Genomic DNA, 20,977 nt, shown 5'->3' with positions numbered 1-20,977 from the left:
AGACTAAGACAAGACCCTAGGCCTAAATACCTGAATTACAAATGTTTCTAACCAACATAGAGTTAGAGAGCTCTCTTGGAACCTTTTGAGGAAGTGGCGTAATTCCACCCTTAAAAGAGTAGATCTTGATTGAAATATTCTCTGGAGAAGAAAGATGGGCCTCGTGGTACATCATGACCAATTAGTGGTCTTTTTCAGTTGACAGTTGTTTTTCTTTCCCCTTCTAGAAAGAATATGACATAACTCACTCCTTCTCCTGCACCTTTTTTTTTTAATTACATTATTAGGTGGTGTCAGGATACATTTGCAAGCTAGGAAGAGCTCCTACCCACTTTGGAAACTGTACTTTATAGGACTTGGGTGTCAGCCAAGCTGTTAGCTCTAAAGAGTTGCTTCATTGCCCGCAACTCAGAGACCAGTCTTGTTATATTTTTAGTATGTGTAGCCCTGAATGGCCCATGATTTAGGTACTGTGACTTGGGGTAAAATATCAGAGAACCTGACTGGCTATGCCTAGACTCCCATGCTATCTCTACAAAGGGAACTCTTCCTAAATCCACATCATGATTATGGGTTCAAGATACCTTGACCTGTTGACCAACAGGATGATCTCCATGAAGCTGTAGGCAAAAATTTTTATGAATGCATTTTTTTATGGGTAAACACCCCTTCGTAGTGAGCTGTGATCCAGAATGGATTAAGCACCTTCGAATGAGACCGTATAGTTCAGTGTTCAAAAGCACAGTCTTGGCATTAGGCCAAGTCTGCCTTCAGCTGCTCACCTGAGTGTGTGACCATGGCCGTGTTACTTAATCATCAATGTCCCGGTTTTCTCATCTGCAAAATAGGGATGATGTTAGTACTGAACTCAGCGGTTGAGAAGAATAAGTGTATGTCAAAAGGCAAGCTCTCAGCTCTTGTAGTTCATTTGACTCCCAGCTCTGAAGTTAGAAGACTTCTTTTTTTACAAAAATGGACAAACGAGAGGCCAAGTCGTTGACCCTTTATGGTGTATTCCACGTGTTTTGGGGGGTCAGCCACAGTAGCACTAGTTATTCCCTTGACCATTCTGAAGTGACCGTTCATCTCTCAGGAATTGCACGGGGACAGTACTTTTGAGCGGCTCCAAGTATTAATGACTTTGGGCCTCTCCTCACCTGCGCCAGTTCAAGGCTTATGACTTTGAGGTGAAAGGCTCTGTAAACTATTAGCAGCCACCAGACTTGCAAGCCATTTATTTCTCTGTGGGACATATTTATTAGGCTGTATGTACTGTGTAATTGAAGCCGACTTCTCTGTCACTATAAAGCCGGGCAACCATGTTCTTCTTACCAAATGCCAACTGACACGCATTGGGAGCTCCTTATTCCAGAGATCTGAGACCCAGTCATCTCTTTAAATTATGATGTCCGTAATATTTTGTAATGACCATCATTAGGTCCCCAAAGGAAAGAATGTCTTCCCCTTTTTGGAGACACTGGGGCTGACGCTCTTGTTCTTGGCAGCCAGTATCATATTTGCATTGAAACATTACGCCGCAGGGTTGGTCATAGGATTTGATTGGAGGAAGGGGGAGAAAAAGCAAACATGTCTAAACTGCAACCCTTTTTTAATTTTGTTTTATGGATTCAATTTTGAGATATATAGCACTTGTAAGGTCCTTCAGTGAAAATGTACTCTAGTTCAAACTTGGCCTTGAGTTTATATTGGCACGCTGATTTTGCTTTAAACAAACAAACAAAAAAAAAAACATTTTAGGGGCGCCTGAGTGGCTGTCGGTTAAGCGTCCGGCTTCGGCTAAGGTCATGATCTCATGGTTTGTGAGTTCAAGCCCCACGTTGGGCTCTATGCTGAGAGCTCAGAGCCTGGAGCCTCCCTTGGATTCTCTGTCTCCCTCTCTCTCTGCCCCTTTGCCACTCATGCTCTGTCTCTCTCTCTCAAAAATAAATAAACATTAAGAACTAGTAATAATAAAATAAAAATCACAAACCTTTAAAAAGCTTGTTATTTTTCAGTCAAGCATCAGTCATTACATGTTGCTTCCAACCTCCTGACCCCACAATTAAATACCAGCCTCCTTCAGTGTTCAGCTCCTCCCCTCTGCCTTCTTCTTCATATCAGATTAGCTTTCTTCTCTCGTACTCCCAAGAGCAATAGTGCTTCTTTTCATCATGGCCCTTAGCACTGACCACACTCAATTTTGTCTAGTGTGTGCGTGTGTGTGTGTGTGTGTGTGTGTGTGTGTGTGTGTGTGTTTAAGACAGACTACGAACTCGTCCAGGTCAGAGCCATGTCTGATTTACCTTTATCTCTCCCGTAATGCTTCGGTAGGCATATGGCAGAGCTCAGTAAATCTTGCATGGGTGAACAGTCACATGGACGGTTCCTTCCAAGCTCAGGTATTGGCTCTTCCATCATCGTGCTTCTTTTTCATCACCAAAACTATCCCTCTGAAATTATTTGCTAGGTTATGTATATTCTCCCTTCCCCCACGTAACGTGAGCCCTATGAAAACAGGACCTTGTAAAAGATCTTATTCGTTGCTTTAATTCATCTCCAGCTCTTGGCCAAAGCAGGCCCTTAGCACAGTTTGGTTACATGAGGGAGTGAATTCCTTTCCTACCTCCAGTGGAAAAAGTTAAGCTGAGTGTCCCTACCTTTTGCCGTTTTCTTCCCTCAGCATTTTACCGGTAGGGTGAGTGCAGTTTAAATGTAATCCTGGTTTATACCTTTTTTTTTTTTAATGTCTATTTGTTTTGAGAGAGAGCATAAGCAGGGGGGTGGGTGGCAGAAAGAGAAGGAGAGAGAGAATCCCAAGCAGGCTCCACGCTGTCAGCGCAGAGCCCAATGTGGGGCTTGATAATCACAAACCATGAGATCATGACCTGAGCCGAAATCAAGAGTCAGATGCTTAACTGACTGAGCCACCCAGGTGCCCCTTGATTTATGGGTTTTGTATTAAGCAAACCAACCAAACAAAAAAACTAGTTGGCTGCCATGATGCAGATGGCTCTCTAAACATGGGTTACTAGCCATTAACGTTAGTTATTTAAAGTCTGTGATTTGCTGAGAAGTAATGATCAATTCTGCCTAGCTGAGGAAATCACAGATTTTCTCACTCTTTCCTTCCTGCACGCCTCCATCTTGGTACTTCATGCAACTCTGAGTGTTTTGATCCGTCCTCATACTGCCTTCCCCCCCAATAAAAGCATGACCCTACCAGGTTCTTTGTTCTTTCATGTAGCAGCAATTTTGCTGATAAATATTAGTGCTCTGCAAAGTCCTTTAATGGAGTTTCTCTCCTGAGAAAATTTTTTCATGTGCCCTTTAGCTCTTCCCGAGAAAGAAGAAGAAACATGCACTGAAACTTTTCTCTTTCTGCTTGATCCTTCCTTCTCATTATCCTTCCTATTTGCAGATAAAGTATTTTATATACACTGTCCTTATTAGAGGCACAAACTTGGCAGAAGCCATCCTCACTCCAGGAGTTGCATCTAACACCATAGACATGTGCTTGGACAAGGTGACTTAACCTGGGGTTCAAAGAACCCAGGAGAATTGGCTTATCAAGGTTACTGGTCAAGATTTCAGAGACTACTGGAAATGATAAGCAAAATTATTTGCTTCTATGCAGCTTTGCTTCAGAGAGGCTCTAACAGATTTTTATCCTATTTTCAGTCAAGGCCATGGCCCAGTAATTTGTAACACAGCCACTTGAGTAGAAATGGTAGTCCTTGAGCCAATAGAGAGCTAGAAGAAACTCCAGGTAATTTTTAACCTAGCGGTGCACTAAAGTGAATAAACACATATCATTGTCCAAACTCACTGAATAACGCTTCTCTGTTTATACTTGTCGTTGTGTGTAAAATCTGGAAAACTTGGGAAAGACTCAAAGCAATATGAATAACTTACTAATTCTAGAATTCAGAAACAGTATTTTAATACATGTTCTTGTAGTCTTTGGATGTGTGATGTGTGTGTGATACATGCATATACCTATTTTTACAATGAGCTTATATTCTGTGTACAGTTTTATCCTGCTTTTAACATCTTGTATCATTACTACTTTTCCACATCACTAAATGTTCTTCACTGGACCCATTTTTAATGGATTCATAATCTTGTTGATAAAACAATGTGTTTGCTCAGTCCCCTGTTCTTAGGAGTCATTTCCAATTTTTATCTTCTTTAAATAATACTGTGTTGAACATCCTTTTAGATACACGTAAATCTTTGTGAGCCTCTCTGATTATTTCCTTAATGCGCACTCTTAATGATGAGTTTATTGGGGGTAAAGTCAGCTATAATTTTCAAGTTTGGCATTTGGGAATACATGTTGATGTCTTTTAATTTTTTTTAATATTTTCTTTATTTTTGAGAGAGAGAGAGAGAGAGTAAGCAGGTGAGGGGCAGAGAGAGAGAGAGAGACTCAAAATCCAAAGCAGGCGCCAGGTTCTGAGTTGTCAGCACAAAGCCCGACGCGGGGCTCAAACTCACAAACTGTGAGACCATAACCTGAAGTTGGATGCTTAACCAACTAAGCCACCCAGGCACCCCAATTGATGTGTTTTAGAATAAAAAAGATGGGTCTGAGATGAAAATGTGCTCAGGAGTAGTCTATTCTGTTTTTGGAATATAAGAGTAGCTCCAGACCAAATTCTCACAGTCGTCTTTTCCGTGGCTTTCAGTGGTCTCCATGAACTAACCACCTGATTGCCTCAATCAATCAGTCTCTCTCCCGCTCTCTTTCTCTCTCTCTTTTTCACTATATGTAACAGTCCCCCTGCTCCTTGAACATTGCATTCGTTACCTGATTCAACACCAGTGCTGTTTTCAGTCACCCATTTTGCGATGCAAAACTTTAAAGAATCCCCTATGTTCTAGGACATGTTCTAGCACATTAGTATGTGCTAGAATGCAAAGGAGGAAACCAAAATGTTTCCATTAAAAAGCTCACATCTAGAGACCAAGTGCACACTGGATTGGCCATCACAATAAAAACAATATAAATTAATGGCATAGTACATTTTTGCCACTTGTAGATCCACTTTGCTTATGACAGTGACTTTCCGATTCACACTTTCAAAGCCTTTTGCATGATTTTTTCTTTGTTCTTTCAGTCGGTGAGGTTGGTTGACATTGTCACTTCCTTTAGCCTGGAGGAAGTTAGGTCCAAGAAAGTCTGATTTCTTTGCCACAACTCAGGCTTGATCATCTCGGTGCCAAAAGGGCAGTGAATGACTAATGTTTGGCTTCCCGTGGAAGAGTAGCTGAGCTATCGACATCTTCCCTATGTCCATTTAGTCCACAGGATAAACACAAGTCTTAATCTCAACAGGGTGCCTAAAGAAACTGTGTACATATATATTAATTTGGGGGAAAGTAAGCAATTCTTGAAGGCTCTAGAGGTGAATGATGGCTCTTGAGATTTAAGAGTGCAGTAAAATGTTCTGAAATTTGGTATATTCATCTTACTTAAAAAGGCAGTATAGGCTTTTGTTTATTGTGGTATTCATCTGCGTGTACGTGTGTGTTCATAAATAAGTAAAGCTTTGCTTGTAGAAGATCCTAAAATAGGTAATAAAACCGTGAGCCAAAGAACACACAGTTTTGGCATGTAACCTTCTAGTCTTTGTTTCCAAATGCATATGTATTCTGTTATGTTTTTACTTTTTGCTATCAATTTTTGCATACAACCATTATAAAATTTCACCAAGAATAACATTTGCCATTTAGTTGTGTGCGAACGTGTTCAGTAACGTGGCTTTATGGTCTTGGTATTTAAAAGGAAAGCGTTCTCTTCATGTTATTTGGTCAGATTCCAGTCACTAACAGAGAATTTGCCATTTGGTTTCTCCAAAAGGACATTTCCTTTTTCATAGGGAACTTTGGAAATTCAGGTCCCACTTTTCTCACTTGTGTAAATCACACTTAGACTCACACTTTGAATGTATGCTTCCCCGTAAAAGTTTTCTGGGACCCCTTTGAAATAGCATTTGCCACCTTCTCGGCTCTAAGAGCAGATGGTGCCGTTGGTAGACTCTTCCTTCTGCCTCTTCTCAAAATCTCCCTTCTTTTCCCTGAAGGGAGCAGGTGAGCCCATTAAGACAGGTGCTGTTTCTTCCCATACCTCACATGTAGTAGGTGACACCATTGCCCCTGGGAACACAAAGTGCTGTTTGTCCTGGGAAAACCACCATTGGGCTGTGAAGCGTGGGATCATGCTGCTTTCTGTCGCCCATCCAGTGGGGGATGGCCCGCACTCAGCTCTCACTTGATAAGAACCACATCGTGTGCTTTCTAGGTCTTGGAAAATTCTGCCAAAGGGTGACCTTTTTTGAGTATTTTCTGATGAGGTCTCCCAGCTGTTTTCAAACCATCTGAGTAGTTTTGGCTAAGATATATTATAAATTGTAATCAGGAGCTTTGTTCCCGCATTCATATTCATTAGATTTTAAGATTTAATGACTATGTGGACTTAAAGCAAATCCTTGATTTCTTTTTTAAAAAGCACTCAAGTGAGTCTCTCGATTTTTGACTTTCTGAATACTAATTTAGGGCCAACTTTGGCTCCTGTGAAAGGTGTAGCTTTTGAAAAACAAGGTAGCAAAGAGGAACAAATTCCTCTCTAAATGAATAGTTTTTCTTCTTTGTTGTAAAATACAACTTGTAGGGTCAGTTGAGCTGGGATATTTTGGGATGTTGCACGGAGGGCTTCCTCAGAGGAAACAGGACTATAACTCTTACCCCAGTTTGCTTCAGACTGGATGGTTTTGTACACTTAATGGAAGGGCCATTAATTAATTAATGTTCATGTTTAAATAAATGTTTTATTGCCTCAGCAAGATTATGAATATGGTATTCTTGATGAAGAATTCTAGATGAAGGCTAGGTTGGCCTCACCTAGCCCCTCCGATCCCAGCCCCTCCTTGCCCACCAGAAACACCCCAGTGATGAGTCTTGTGTGGACAGTTGTGGAATGCGGACACCGTGCCTTTGTTTGGGTATATTTGACACCGGCCTCCTCCTGTACCCGCCGTTCTGCAGCATGCTGCTTGCATTCAGCATCGTGTTTTGGAGCCCATCCATGCTACTCAGAGAAAAAGCTCACTGCTTTTAACCTCTGCAGACTGCCTTATAGGTGCGCTGTTCCACAGTTTCTTTAGAACCTCCGGTCCTTTCCAGGTTTCTTTTATGCCACCCCTGCTGCAGTGAGCATCCTTGTATATACCTGCACTTTGAGCGTGTGTTTCTGTATGATAGGGAAAGAAAAGTACCCTTTATTTTATACACGAACTCTTCAGAGACCAGGAATTTAAGATGGTCGGTTTTATAAATGATTAGCAGAGTATGGATCAAAGCCACTTTCCCTGACTCCTCCTACCTCGTTGGAGATTCTTGACACATTTTTATAGAGAGTCACTGGGATCTTGTGTGAAGACAAGTCTGGTGAAAGCTAACTACAGTGAAATGTTGCATCTTGCAGTTAACGAAGAAGGTCAGCCAGAATTAGGGAAAAAAATCTGAGTGCAAAGATGCAATATTATATACTTTTGAAGTGTGTGCAATGACCAACACTAATATAACTGAATAAAATTCCTTAAGGGTATCACATTAATGAACAAATAAAAGCACTTCATAATTTTTTAAAGAATAGTGACCCAACCAGATTACCCAGCACAGTTATTCTCATCCACAGTTAAAATAGTTCCCCTGCAATATTTTTTAGACTTTAACAGGTTAGGCAGATGACCTTTCCTAGGGGGAGGAAGATAACCATAAGCACGTCCTTCCTGAACGGTGTAAATTCTCAAAGGCCGGTGAAGGGGTTGACATTTGAGAGGCCTCCTCTACGCCAGGTGTGAGGCTTTAAAATGTTTTGTCTCTTTAAGTATCATCATCCTGTGAAGTGAACCTTACTATCTCCATTTCGTAAACTGAGACGCTGAAGCATGGACAGCTCTAAAGCCAGCTTCACAAAGGTCTGCCTGTGCGATCTCGCTGGACCTGAAAGAGTCCTCCTCTTTCCACCGTCTCCCAGTCTCCTTAAATGTAGTCCTCAGACCTCCTGCATCGGAATCTCCTGGAAGATTTGTTTACAATGCAGATTCCCCGGCCCTTGGGGGTGGGGCCCAGGGTTCTGCATTTGTAAAAGTCTGTATGTTCTCCTTATGTACTTGGAAGTCTGAGAGCCACTCGGCCGGGCCGTGATGACCTCGTTTTGGTGATGACGTGATGAGCCTTGCCAGAAGCGTCCCCAATGCCTCTGGGGACAAGTAATCCATGAGAAGCCATGCCTCACTTGCAGTGGGCACATGAGCAGTGCTCCTCTGCTGGCTTCCTCCTACTCATCCACTTCTGTTGCCTCGTGTTACTTGTGCTGAACTTAGCACAGCTCATGGTTTGACAAGTCACTTCCCAAAGCATTGAAATCATCACACTACACGGGGATCATTTTCTAAAAAAGGTTGAAGTTTCCAGTGCAAAATCATCAGATCAGAAGTCTATCTTTTGTGCCCAGTACAGATGGCATCTGCATTTTGCATTCTAACCCTTGCTCAAACCAAAAATGGAAAATAGATAAAAAATGAGAGGACAGCTTGCAGAAATGATTACCTTTGAAACACCGTTCTATGCTTTTATTTTTCATTCTAGCCCTCCTTTGCTTCACTCTCCTGTTGGCAGGTTTCCCACATGTCTGCCCCTAATCGCTGCTGACTTTTCTAGAAGTGTGCAGCAATCACCAGCCTCTTCCAGCTCTCACCCTCCCGTGAAAGACGGGGTTCTGGAAGAGCCAGCTAGGATCAGTGAATACCTTTTTCTCTTCTGCCTTTTTTCTTTATCCATTATCATCTTCTCTCAGCTCCATGAAATTTTCTCATTCACTCCCCCAACAATCTGCTTTCCTCTTGAGGGTCTGGCCCCAGCTAGTGTCCTTTCCAACAAGCTAGATAGGAGTGTGCTTGGTTGACTGACATGCATGGAGAGGTGTGCCCATGGTCTGGAGGGGGTCCTACAGCAAGTTAAATTTGTGTTCTCTGCTGGCAAAAGAACATCCATCCGTCTTTGTTTTGGTGTTCAGCTCATCCAAATAAAGAAGGCATTTCCTCTCCTGAAAGGCGGTGGGGGGCGGGGGAGGGAGGGAGGAAAGGAAAGAAACGACCCAAAAAAAAGAAAGAAAGAAAAATTTAATTTTAACCATGTACTCCTCTGCAACTAAATATATACCCCTTCCTCTGTCCTGATTGGTCCGCTTCAATTGACAAGTGGATCGTGGGGAAAGGAAATATCCTGGACTTAATTGTAAGTTAAGTCTCTCTTAATCCAGAAGAGCATTTGAGATTCTGTCCAAGTGTTCAATTTCCCAGGCCGCTGAGGTCTGTGAATTTCTTTTCCCAGCCTCCAGGCTGCTGCAGTACAAGCCAGCATAGCTAATGCAGATAGATCTCCTGCCTCTCGCTCTCCTCCTCCCTCTGCTTTGATTCGATATGAACAGCCTGGTAACTCCGATGCTGGGGAGAAATCTGACATAACTCTGCAGATGGCTAGGTTGCCATGAAACACCTGGGGATTGTTCTTTAAGGAAAAGGTAACATTTATATGCTAATGATTTTTTCCCCTCTTCCCTCCTTGTTGCATTTTTTCCAGGGTTGCCAGTTCCCAAGAAGAGCCCAAAGTCGGTAAGGACTTGTCAGTTACTTGATTCTTGTTTGCCGGGGGGTGGGGGCTGGTGGTGGGAAGGGACGCCGTCTGATTTGACTTCACGTAACGTGTTTTAGAGTAGATGGGGGAGACGGTAGCTCCGGCTCATTTGATTAAGTTCTGAGGGTCTGTTTGGTATAGAAGGTGTTTGGGTTTGTCTTTAACTGTCTAGTGATTTGTGGGCAGGCTGCAGGAGCCAGGTTAAAGAATGCATGTTTGGAATCTTCTCTATAAATGCATCACGACTGGCATTCAAATGGATGACTTTCTTAGGTGTTTTAACTTGATACAAATGCTATTGTTTCCTTTGGGAGGGGGGTGGGGGAGAGCTCCACCTGCTTTCTGGGTAAGGTTGCTCTTAACTGGTGTTTCCATCCGTTCACATGGGCAGATTCTCTCCTTGAGCTTTCTTATGCATTGGCTGATGAATTATTTACAAAATTAAAAAGCCTGCAGGTTTGAAGAATTGCTTTGCCCTGTATATATATCCACGCTCACATGCAACCCTGTTCGCTGCCCCAGCATTGAGAATAAGACATTTCCTTGCTGTCGAAATGTCCTTTGTTGTTTTGCTAGCTTTAGCAGCATTATGCTGCAGGTATAGGATTCTTTAAAAAAAAAAATCAATGTTTTGCTGTCCTTTCTAATCTGGTTTCCCTGAAGATGCATTACCTAGTTGACATGTTAGCTAATAGCTTAGAGGCTATGGTGTTGTGCTTGGTGGTGTCAGCTTCTGTTCCCAGGGCACTGACAACAAATTAAAATGCTACTTAAAAACTCAAAGTCTGGACCTAGGATGCCTATGAAATTGATCCAGGAGAAGGAAGCTTCCCGATTCATTAACATTTGGGTAAAGAGGGGTACTTCCATGTGGCTTAGAGTATTCGGGGGAGGGAAGATTTACGGCTTTCTGCCATCCGGGAAAGGAGAGCCTTTAAAACTTTGCAGCGAACAGGGCTGCAGTGGAATTCTTTCCACCTGTCTCCAAGCCTGGCGGCGAGAGGCAGAAGTTTATTAAGGATATGAGCAAAGAAGCTTCTTGCATTCTTAAGCTCCACTCCTAAGTTGTCCAAAGAGAAAAGCCTGCAATAATTGATGTGCTTCCAGTGGCACGGTGCTGTGGTGTCTACAACATGTGACTTCGGGCTGCCTCCCTTGTCAGTCTGTGTTAATGTTGAAGCTGAAAAGCGCTGGTAGGTGTGCACATCGGAACCACAGAGATGCCAATGCTCAGGAGCGCGCGCGCGTGTGTGTGTGTGTGTGTGTGTGTGCACGTGCATGCACATGGCACATGTGTGTCCTGATCCCCAGGTTATAGTCAGAAACCTATTCAGCCTTCAGAAAAATAGAAGTAAATCCGAAAGATGTGTCTCATGAGCTTGAGTTAGCCATCCTTTTTTCTCCCCCACCCGCAAGCGTTTTCCGTGATGCACGGAATTAATTTGCACACCCCACATGGAATGGAGTCTTAACGAGGAGCATACTGGGGGGAGATATAGCAGGTCTGCACAGGGAGCATGACATCAAGGAGTAAGGTGTTCTTTTTGGTTTTGCATCCCATTTAAACTTACTTTGCAAAAGGATGTTGTGGATTTCATTTGCATCGTTTCTTCCCCAAAGTGTTTTGGAATTCACTGCCGAACTCAAAGGATATCAAACAGGTATAGAGCCTGTTTTCACCAAGTCAGTTAAGAGAATTCCCTATGACAGTTTATTTTTGTAGAAGCCGTGTCATTAGCAAGCAGCAAGCCAATTACTCCGGCTGCATTCCTAGGAAAAAAAGCATTCTTAACTGCTTTGCCCACATTCTGCTGGCTCTTAATTACCACAAGCTAAGAGCCTGGTGTGTTGCCGGGTTAGAAAAGAACAAGCCCCCGGCCTGGGGCTTGTCCTTACCTGATTTCTGTGCCAGGACAGGGATGATGGTTTTCACAGCATTGCTGGCACACTCTGGCAGCTGCTGTACAAAATTTGGGAACAATCAGCCAAGGTCTGCCATTGCCAGAGAGCATTGCTAACATCTGTGATCCGTGGGAGCTCTGTACAGGTGGGTTGAGAGCTGTTTCCCTTCCCCAGCTAGAATTTTGATGATGTCCTGCCAGAGAGACAGATGATGATGGGATTTTTCTGGTGGGGTCAAAGGGAATCCATGGGGAAGCTGGATGTCATGGTTCCAGAAAGCCAGGCACATAATAGCAGACAGGGTCAGTTGTGCAAGATAAGTAATGAATGCACGCGGATTGTGCCAGGTTATCACATGCTGAGATGTACCATTAGCTCTGTGAATATATAGTCTTAACCCGGGACCATGTTTTTTCTCTGTTCTAGAGTCTTCTGACATTGTTGGCTCGCTCATGTGACTGACAGCTTCCTTTTGCCCTCATACCTTTTTTTTTTTTTAATGTTTTCAATAATTAATTAGTTGGGTTTTTATTAGAACAAAAGGACTTTTTGATCTTGTTTTCCCTCCTGGGCAGTGTCTCTAGCTTAGTCTTAATAAGCAGTTTCACCTACTAGATTTAGTTTAAATGTTAAGCTTATGGGTTCTGTACACTGGGAACAATGGCAGTGCCTTAATAAATTGTTATTCATTTAATACCTGGATGTTAATACCATAACATCAGGAATTTTTTTGCCACATGGCAGAGAAAAAAATAAGACATATTTGCTGTCAGGTTTTAGACCTCACTGGAGAACTGATTCTGAGACCCAATTTAATCATCCTGACTGGAAACCTACTTAACTGAGACTCTTGTTCTGAATCATGCTCAAGGATTTTGTAAGAATTTAAAACTCTAGGGGTGCCTCGCTGGCTCAGTCGGTACGTAGAGCTCATGACTCTTGATCTCGGCATCGTGAGTTCGAGCCCCACATTGGGTGTACAGATTACTAAAAAAATAAATAGGTAAACTTAAAAAAATTAATTTAAAACTCTAAATACCACATCAAACCCTGAATTTTAAGTCAGTATTCACTTTTGTTTTCTCACTAGTTCGTTTCCCAGCTGTGACTTCCCTTTCTCCCTTCCTTCATCTGTCCATCTGTCCGTGTAACCCATCCATGCATCTGTCCATACGTTTATCTTTTATGCGCTCATCCCCCAACTATCCGTCCATCTATCCATTTATTTAGCAATTAGTATCAAGAACCTAGTAAGTGTCAGGTTTGGTGTGAGGCACTGGAAATACTATGGTAAATAGGTTGGTCCTGTTCCTTTCTTGGCGGGGCTTGCAAACACATAATGTTTTGATTCCTCCTTTCAGAAAAAAGATTCATTGTCACAAATCACCAAAAATTGTCTGCATTTGTTGCCTCAGCCTGTGTTTATTGAGGTTCTTCTGCATGCCAGACCCAGTGCCAGCATACAACAGGATCTAAACCAGAAAACACTCCTGCCCTCAGGCAACTAGGGAGAGAAAAACAATAGTCACATAAACAGGCAGATCTGCATGAATCCTCCTCATGGAGCATAAAGGCAGAAACCTTCCCAAGTTAAAAAAAAAAAAAAAAAGCAGAAAGATAATCTAGAACCAAGTACACACATAATGAAAATCACTCAGCTCTTAATTGCAACCTCCTAAGTTAAATAGTCCTTACAAAGCCCCAGCAAGGACCCAGAGCTGAGATGCTGTGATTGAGCTGTGGAATTTTTCTGAGTTCCCCAGCAGCCTGAGCAATACGGGAAGCCTTATTTACGTAGCTGTTATTGTCAGATCAAAGAAAGCATACCATATTCATAAAGAAGACAAAACTTCCCCAGTTACTAAAAAACTTCCCATCAAGTTTTCATCCAGGGAACACGAAATGTCAGAGAGACCAAGGAAGTCTGTTCAACAAACTGCAGCAAAGGCAGCAAGCTGAAAGGAAGCAGTAGTGACAGGTTTCTGGTCCATTGTCCTCGGCTCCTTTCCCTTGGAAGAGACCCTAGGGATACTGCTGACGACCAGTTGTTAAGAGATGTGAGAGAGAGAGAGAGAGATCTCTCAGGTAATATACCCAGTGAGTGACCCCAGCCAGAATCACCCAGTTTTATGTATCCTGCCTGGTTTTCAAACTCTCCTGGTTGTCTTAACTCCCCAGAGCCACAAAGCAGTGAGTAGTAGAAGAAAGAAGGATTAGGGTTGCTCACGTAAGTCTCCTTGTCCCTCACCTTCTCTCAGCGACGCCCTCCCTCAACCCCTCGGAGCCTAGAAGAGAGACTTTGCTTTTGTATCTTTCAAACATTCCATGTGAACCAAAATTCATTTTCATATCCGATCGATACTTTCCTTTTCTTCTCCATTAACTCCTCTCATCTGCCTTTTTGGAAGAGATTATTTGACTTAGACCCGTAAATGATAAAAGAAAGAGACAAAGAGAAAGACCATCCTCTGCTTTGGCTTGTATTTGCGTCTCTGATTTTTGCACAACCTTTAACGACATTGGCCTAATATCTCATCAGCACTTGGGGTTTTTCCTGTTGTCCATGTAAATCACTGCAGTGGCCTTCAGTCTTGGCAGATAAGTGAACTGTAAATAATGTTGCTTTAAAATGGATCGATTTGTCATCTTTAAGCCACATGAATTCTTTTCATCATTTAAGCTCCTAAGTGCTGTCTGTATTCATTTACTCTTCTGAGCAAATATTTTCAGCTCACTTTATAAGTACCTTCGTTTTGAAATCATTTTGTGAAATACTGATGAGTTGATTTTTTTTTTCCTATTTCCATTTATAAAAACCATTGCATCTTCCCAATTGCCCTGGCCTGTCAATAGTTAGGAAATCATTTGTTCTAGGGAGGTTGGTACAATTTTATTTTACAAGACCTTATGACACAAGTGTGTGTGGGTAGTATGTGGCCAAGGACTTTTGTGCAGCTTTGAAAATTGAGCCCATTTCTTTCTTCCTAGTCAACTGATACGGGATTTAAAGATAAAAATCTTCCTTCCCAAATAATCAGAGCAGTGGCAAGAGCTGGCTTTGGAAATACCCATCCCAGTATGTGGTACATCTTTCCAACTAGTCGCTCAAGCTGGAGGCCTGGGAGGTGAATATCCGTGGTTCCAAGATGTCCTCCCCTCCGTTTCCTCCTCCCTGCCCTCCATTCAGCAACGCCTGTTGAATCTGGCACCAAAATGTCTTTGGCTTCACTTTCTCCCCCTCCCCTTCATTACTGCTATTCTGTAGTGTAAACCACCTTGGATGTCTCACATAGAATACACGATAGCCTCTCCTCTCTGCTTTTCCTCCTGTCCACACCAACCTAGTCACCCCCTCAGTAGCCAGACCAAACTCTCTATAAGTCATTTGGGTCCTGGCACATCCCTGCTTTAAATTCCCGATTAGATTTCTTCTCCTCTGAACTAAGAGTGAAACCCAAACTCTTTAAAGCACCCCTCAGAGTCCTTGCAGTATCTGGTCTCCAAGCATATCTGAGGCCATCCCACTCCCTTGCTGTGTCCCACTACGTTCTCTCTCTTCTTCAGACAGCCCAAGCTCGTTTTTGCTTTGAAGACTTAGCACATATTGTTCCCATTAATGGACTGTTTTTCCAGAAGTCTCTCCCTACCACCTACCCACAGGACATTGCAGGATGTTGGTATCAAACTGTTAGGTTTACGTGATTAATGTCCATCAACACACACACACACACACACACACACACACACACACACACACACCTAGATACGAGCATCAATTCTAAGAGTTTAGGTAACTATCTCCCTTTACACATGTATGCCTGAGAATCTGGCTCACAGCAAGTGTCGTGTGTGTACTTATTGGATGAGTGAACTGTAATGCATGTCAATATGCATTGTGGGTAGCTACGTACAAGGGCTTGGTCTGGACGTTCTGGCATTTGTGTGCTAGGTCGTCACGTGGTGCTGGTATGCATCGAAGAACAGACTTGAAATGTCTCTTGAGCTACAGATAGATCTCTTGGGGCCAGTTTCTCACCTAGAAAAATGAGGAGAAAGACAATCCCACCAGATGCAAATCTGATCCTGTGCTATAACTAGTTCAGAAGTGAATTTGTTCTCATGCCCCAGGTCTTTGCTGAGAGGTAATTCCGGGTGGCTGTAGAGGTACAAGTTGACTTTAATTTGAGAGATTCATAAACATGACTTTTCTCCTGGACGGTTCTGGGCTCTGATCAGATAAAAGGCAACATGAAAGCTAATTAGCATGCCCACAGAAGGGAAGAAGGCATATTTTGAACTCTAGCACATACACACAGAGCATATAGCTCCAAAAAACTTAGACTACCAAGATATTGAATACAGAATATATCTTCAAATCAAGTGGTTTGCATAATTGAACTTGAAAAGAAACATAAGGCGAGGTTAAATCTTATCAGAGGAAAATCTAAACAGCTTCCAGAATGTTGTGCATTAGCCCATTAGCGTGGGTTAGAATATGTCATCTAGTGATAGCTTTAAGTGGTGACATAGTTTTTTTTTGAGCGTGTTCTCAGGATGATGCTTAATTTACTTCTGTTTGCCAAATTCAGGGACAGGGTTTAGGTGGCATTTAAAAGGGATGCAGAGATGCAGTTTCAGAGATAGTTTTATTATTAAAAAAAATTTTTTTAACGTTTATTTTTGAGACAGAGAGAGACAGAGCATGAACGGGGGAGGGTCAGAGAGAGAGGGAGACACAGAATCCGAAGCAGGCTCCAGGCTCTGAGCTGTCAGCACAGAGCCTGACGCGGGGCTCGAACCCACAGACCGCGAGATCATGACCTGACGGAAGTCGGACGCCCAACCGACTGAGCCACCCAGGCGCCCCCAGAGACAGTTTTACAAACTCATTCCACATTCTGTCATTTTGTATTAAATTGGACCGGAGTCAGACATTTGTTGGGAGGTGAGAAAGGTGTTAAAATTTGAAAAATGGCCCAAGCCATTTCTGGTGGACTTTGTTTGCACACCGTGGTAATGGCAAAGCCGTTCTTCAGTCAAACCTGAGATTTCCAGGTCCTCCGTGTCAGAGATTTGTTACATCCATCTGAGGGTCTCGGGAAGCCGCAAGACGGCAGACACAACCTGTGCACATGCACTTGTGGGCGTGTGTGTAAAAACACATGTGCGTTCTCTGCAGGAGAAAAGGCCAGCCTGTTAGCAGATTCTGTCAGTGGGGCAAGGTTGCCAGAAAGAAATTTTTCTCCAGTTCAGAAGGAGGGGGTGAGCGGCAGAGGTTACATTGGGGTTCCAGGGACTACAAAGGAACCCTGGGAAAGAAGACTGTGACCTTTCCCTCAGGTAACCCTGCAGGGCAGCTCACTTTAGGTCCCAGTGAGGCTTTGTGAAGCATCGTCTTGACCCAAAGGATCCTGAAGATTCGGGGATCAGAGACTGACGTTAACTGTGAAATGAATTTAGTGTCAATAGACCAGTCCCACATTCTGGCATTTGCTACTATTTGAGGAACCCAGAGACGGTGGGCATTTGAACGAGGGGATGCGGTTCTTAGGGTGAACTCCAGAGGTCCTTAATCTGTGGAATTACTTCCTTTTATATTTAAAATACTCTTTTCTTCCTTTCCTGAGAACAAAAATAAAACACTACCAAAATATAAAAAGTAACAGCTGCATTAATTCTCCTTACCAAGGTTTACTTCAAGATGAAAATAGCTTTAAATTTTGTCTTGATTATAACAAGCATTATCTATACCTTATAAAAAGCAGATGGGGCGTCTGGGTGGCTCAATCGGTTAAGCATCCAACTTCGGCTCAGGTCACAATCTTGTGGTCTGCGGGTTCAAGTCCCGCGTCAAGCTCTGTGCTGACAGCTCAGAGCCTGGAGCCTGCCAGATTCTTGTCTCCTTCTCCCTCTGCCCCTCCCCCGCTTGCGCTCTGGCTCTTGTCTCTCAAAAATAAATAAACGTGAAAGGGTGTGTTGGCCGTTAACATTTTCTGACCTGAAGTCTTCAAGCACGTCTCCCCAGGGAGGCAAGAAGGCAGCCACTGAGGTTCTTGGAGGGCAGAAATCAGATAGCTGGCCCCAGGAGCCGGAGGTGCTGTCGGGAAAGACTGTTAGAAGCCGGAAAACCAGGTTTTATTCCACATCTCTGGAATGCGGGTCCATGTAGGTCTGAGCTGAACACTTCATCCTCACAAGGAAACGGTGTCGATATGGGGGGACGGCGGTAGTTGTCCCTGCCCAGATCTCAGTGTGCTCTCCTCTCGCCTTCACCAGAGTATATATGTTGTCCCCCGGAGTCTGCGTGAACTGAGCCTCTCAGGGTTTTATTTACCAAGACCTCTTTGCTAGTGTAGAATGTGGGCCTCAAATTTCTCCCGCAGGCACACCAGATATAATTTTAAGTGCTCTGTCTTGCCTTCATCAAATACATGCCCATCTCCTCACCTTTGAATCCTTGCCAAAATCCATATTGAGACCTGTAATCTGTATTAGTCAAGGGTAGATGAAGTTTCTGCCTTTCTGGGACTTTCTTCAGATACCGATATCGAAGCGAAGACTCAAAGGGGAGGGCGTAAAGGGACCTGAGACTGAGATGAAAGGGAACTTGAACATTTCCATGAAGATGGGGAATAAAAGGTGATGGATACCTGGGGAGAGAGGGAGGAAGGTTTTGATAGGGTTGATTGTAAGACCAAGGGGAAGATTGTGATGCTACATGGAACTTTAGGGAACTGAAATGCTCTGGGTCAAAAGATCTTAGGAAACCAATTAACTAGCACAAGCTATACAGGTCCCATAAGAGAGGACAGAGATACCCCTTCCTGTCCTCTGCCCCTTTACGGTGCTTTTAAGCAGATAAGTATAGGGACATAGCATCTATTAAGTGAGAGGCAGGATTCCAGAATTTGTATTTTGAATGGGGGAAACTGAACACCGGGGCTTACCACCATCTTTTATTCAAGGAAATAAGAACTGAAGTGATTTCATTTCCTGCCAGGTATTTTTCTTCCCACTAGGTTTTGCTCTTTGTTCAATCACCATTCAAACAAAGAGCATTTCATAAAATGGGAAGGGTCTTTTGCTGAGCAGGTTTCAAAGCACAGAAACCTGCTTATTCTATTGAAATTTAATGAAACTCTTTCCTTTTGAATGCTGCTTGGACTTTGGACAGGTTGCAGATCTAACAAGGCTGACCTCCTGAGGTCAACCCATATAGAAAGTCTGATCTTGGATTTTTGTTTTTTTTTTAAATTTTTTTTTCAACGTTTATTTATTTTTTTGGGACAGAGAGAGACAGAGCATGAACGGGGGAGAGGCAGAGAGAGAGGGAGACACAGAATCGGAAACAGGCTCCAGGCTCTGAGCCATCAGCCCAGAGCCCGACGCGGGGCTCGAACTCACGGACCGCGAGATCATGACCTGGCTGAAGTCGGATGCTTAACCGACTGCGCCACCCAGGCGCCCCTGATCTTGGTTTTTTAAGCAATAGCATTGTCAGGAGGTAAAGAGGTGAAAGGTGACTCCTACAAAATTGAGTAGCTAAGAATTATGGAAGCTCTTCATATGATAACTACTTATATGCTTATAAGTAGCAGTGCACATATAATGCTAGGCATGATTTTTTAAAAGGTCTGATCTCTTCCTTACAGTGTTGAAGAACTAATGGCAAAAGGTAAAAGTGGGGCATTTTATTATTGAAAGATGCAAAATGGGAAGTCCCCAGGAACATTTTTAGCCCTGATTGTATTTACTCTGGCTGTTATAGCCTTACATTTAAATCCCTCATGGTATTTTGTGTCACATGTTTTGTCCAAAAATTGCTGATGTTGAAGTGATACATCTCGTATCTCTCCCCTGAATTTCAAAGTCATGGATCCAGTTGCTTATAGGACACGTCCAGATGGATGTCTCATAGCTCAAATTTACAAGCCCAGAACTGAACTCTTACTTCTAACTGCACAGACCCAAATAATCTTCCCCCTTATCGCCGCCATATCAGTAAGAGGCTACTTGAGTCTTGCAGTTGGATCAGACCCTCGACTTTGAAGCCGTCCTTGATTCCCTTCTCTCACACCTTGCATACAACCTACTCGTCCCCATCTCTGCCACATTACCCTGGTCCAAGCCATCATCCTCCCTCACCTAGACAGTTACCACAATAGCCTAAGGTCTCCCCACTTCAGGGCTTGCCCTGGGACCTTCTAAAACAGCAGCCACAAAAATGAGGATGCTAAACTGATACGTCTTGTAAAACATGCACCCAGGGTCTTAGCTGGGAACCTATGATGGAAATTGGATTTGTTTTCTGCTCCAGCCCAGAGAGCAATATGGTTTGTGATTATGTCTTCCCATCTGGCCCGCCCCTCTCTCTGTCTGCCAATCACCTGGGGATTTATCTGCATGCAGCACTAGCTGGAGAAAGATGGAAACCCAAATGTTGTTGACGTATTTACATATGTGTGCGCAGACGTGCTGAACAAAAACAAGCTGATGGAAACACCCACTCAGAGAGCCAATAACAATTCTCTTCTTGCTTCTCTCACTCGCTTGCTTTCAGCAACCACTGGAAAGAAAAGACAGCCAGAATAGTTCTCAGCACAGTGTTTCCAGCCACCGGAGCCTGCACACGGCCTCCCCAAGCCACAGCACACAGGTGCTCCCCGAGTACCCACCTGCAGAGGCCCCAACTCCAGATCAAACCGACAGCTCTGGGCAGAAAAAACCAGATCCTTTTAAAATCTGGGCCCAGTCCAGGAGCATGTATGAAAACCGACGTGAGTAGCACCCTGGCCCCTGTCTTCCCGAGCCCCCTCCCCAAGGCTTCAACCATCTCCTGAGGCTTCTTGAAAATAGATTTTCAGTGTGTACACAGAGGAGAGGTAAATCAAGGTGAGAGGCGAAAGCTTCTCAGAGTAGTGATAGAATCTGCTGGGTGTTCATGGAGGATCCATTATGTGTGCAGTTTGGGGAGGGCTTGATATGGATGGTGGTCAAATAAAGGGCTTGGATAAAAATGGATTTATTTTTCCCTTCACTTAGAAGAAGTGGCAGGTAAGAGCTGCTGTCTCGTTAACTCTTGCCCGTGTAGAGACCGTGGCCTTGTTCTTGAGAAACAGCTCTGATGTACCATAGAACGTAAATACGATTGGTTTGGATTGCAGGAGTAATGAGAAGAAATTAAATGCTTTCTTAGCGGTCTCCTAGTTTTTTTAAGAATACTGATAATTTTTTTTTTTTTTTTTTACCGTTACCAGCCTTTTTAAACATTCCCCTTAAAAAAGGAAGGAAAAAAAAAAAACCCACAGTGAGTGGTTTCTGCTTTAATTATTTATACTGTGGTCATGTGTGTTCCTTTGGCTTCACCTTTTCG

The 20,977-nt window shown here is 43.3% G+C and overlaps 1 protein-coding gene across 20 annotated transcripts in view; it reads left to right on the top strand.

Moving 5' to 3' along the window:
* Nucleotides 1–20,977, top strand: part of MAGI1 (membrane associated guanylate kinase, WW and PDZ domain containing 1) — a 643,266-nt gene that overhangs the window by 589,248 nt on the left and 33,041 nt on the right. For all 20 annotated transcript variants that reach the window (XM_043587882.1, XM_043587890.1, XM_043587870.1 and 17 more), the window contains 2 exons: nt 9,649–9,680; nt 20,165–20,381. In XM_043587882.1, coding sequence (XP_043443817.1) covers nt 9,649–9,680; nt 20,165–20,381 — 249 coding nt within the window. The remainder of the gene's footprint in view (nt 1–9,648; nt 9,681–20,164; nt 20,382–20,977) is intronic.

The sequence above is a fragment of the Prionailurus bengalensis genome, chromosome A2 (assembly GCF_016509475.1).
Source record: "Prionailurus bengalensis isolate Pbe53 chromosome A2, Fcat_Pben_1.1_paternal_pri, whole genome shotgun sequence".
NCBI classification, from domain to species: Eukaryota; Metazoa; Chordata; class Mammalia; order Carnivora; family Felidae; genus Prionailurus; species Prionailurus bengalensis.
This window is presented reverse-complemented; position numbering and strand designations above follow the sequence as displayed.